Here is a 1,132-nt window from a genome sequence, read left to right as displayed (position 1 = left end):
TGAGCGCAGCCGAAGGTGAAGTTAGAGACGGAGACGGAAGGGAGAGAGAGCGAGTCGGAGTAGAGTTTCGCGACGAGAGAGCCGTCACCGTAAGCGTAGTAGAAAGGTGGACAAGGGTAAGAAGAAGTGTTGCAGTCACCGGTCTCGATGAAATCAAGAGGGCAGTTGGAGATAGCGCAGAGGTCGGAGGAAGGAAGGGAGGAGTGAGCGGCGGAGCAAGAAGGGGAAGAGCAGGGGACGGTGATGGAAGATGAGGAGATAGGGGAGGGAGGAGAAGGAGGGATTGGTTTGGATTCACAGAGGATGCAAGTGAAAGGACGACAAGGGAACCAGACGAGGTCGCTGCCGGTGTCTAAGTAGAGGGATACGGCTGAGGAGGACGAGCCGACGGAGAGGGAGAGGAGGTAATCGCTGCCGGATGAGATAGGGAGGGAAAGTTGTTGTTTTTGGTGGTGTTTGTGGTGGTGACGGCGGAAGCGGGATGAGGAACGGGAGGAGGATGATTTGAGGAGGTGAAGAGGAGAGGAAGAGTGTTCTGAGGTTGAGAGGGAGTGAGAGAGATGGAGGAGAAGAGGTGTTGATGATGAAACAGAGAAGTAGAGACAGTAATTGAGAATTGTTGTGTAGAAGAGGAAGAAGATCAAACAAGTATTCATGGCGGATGAAACAGTGATGTCCAAGGAAACTGGTTTTGAATTTGAAGCAGAGGAGGTCAAGTGTCTTTTTTATAGGACAGAGCAAAGACAATTTACATTTTTTTTTTATTTTATTTTATAAAAACAATTAGGAAGGTGATTTAAATACGTTATTTTTGGCTGTCATATCAGCAGAACTAGATATTTATATTATATGCTTTTGAAAAAAGAGGATATTTGTACACATAATTTTGTAACGTAAACAAAGTCGTAGACTCGTAGTGTATGTGTATGTGTATTATGCCAAAGGAGTGGCATGCAGAGTTAGTCCTAGGATTAGATTTAGACAGGAAACTAACCAATAACCATTACATATAAGCACAAATCGCAGTCGTATGGTAAAGCTTTGCACTGTATAATCTTAAGTCTTAACTCATTGTCTGGCTACTCCTTATTGATGATGGGAAGAAGTCAACTGCATTGTTCATTGATGAGAT

General features: G+C 44.8%; 1 protein-coding gene across 1 annotated transcript; it reads right to left on the bottom strand.

Moving 5' to 3' along the window:
• Window positions 1-29: 29 nt before the first annotated feature.
• Window positions 30-656, bottom strand: LOC104774369 (probable aspartyl protease At4g16563; the record flags this gene model as incomplete). Its single annotated transcript, XM_010498996.1, has 1 exon — window positions 30-656. A coding segment is annotated over exon 1 (627 nt), but the record flags the coding sequence as incomplete, so codon positions are not given.
• Window positions 657-1,132: the final 476 nt, after the last annotated feature.

The sequence above is a fragment of the Camelina sativa genome, unplaced genomic scaffold (genome assembly GCF_000633955.1).
Source record: "Camelina sativa cultivar DH55 unplaced genomic scaffold, Cs unpScaffold02600, whole genome shotgun sequence".
NCBI lineage: Eukaryota > Viridiplantae > Streptophyta > Magnoliopsida > Brassicales > Brassicaceae > Camelina > Camelina sativa.
Note: the sequence above shows the minus strand (reverse complement) of the source record. Positions and strands in the feature narration are given on the sequence as shown.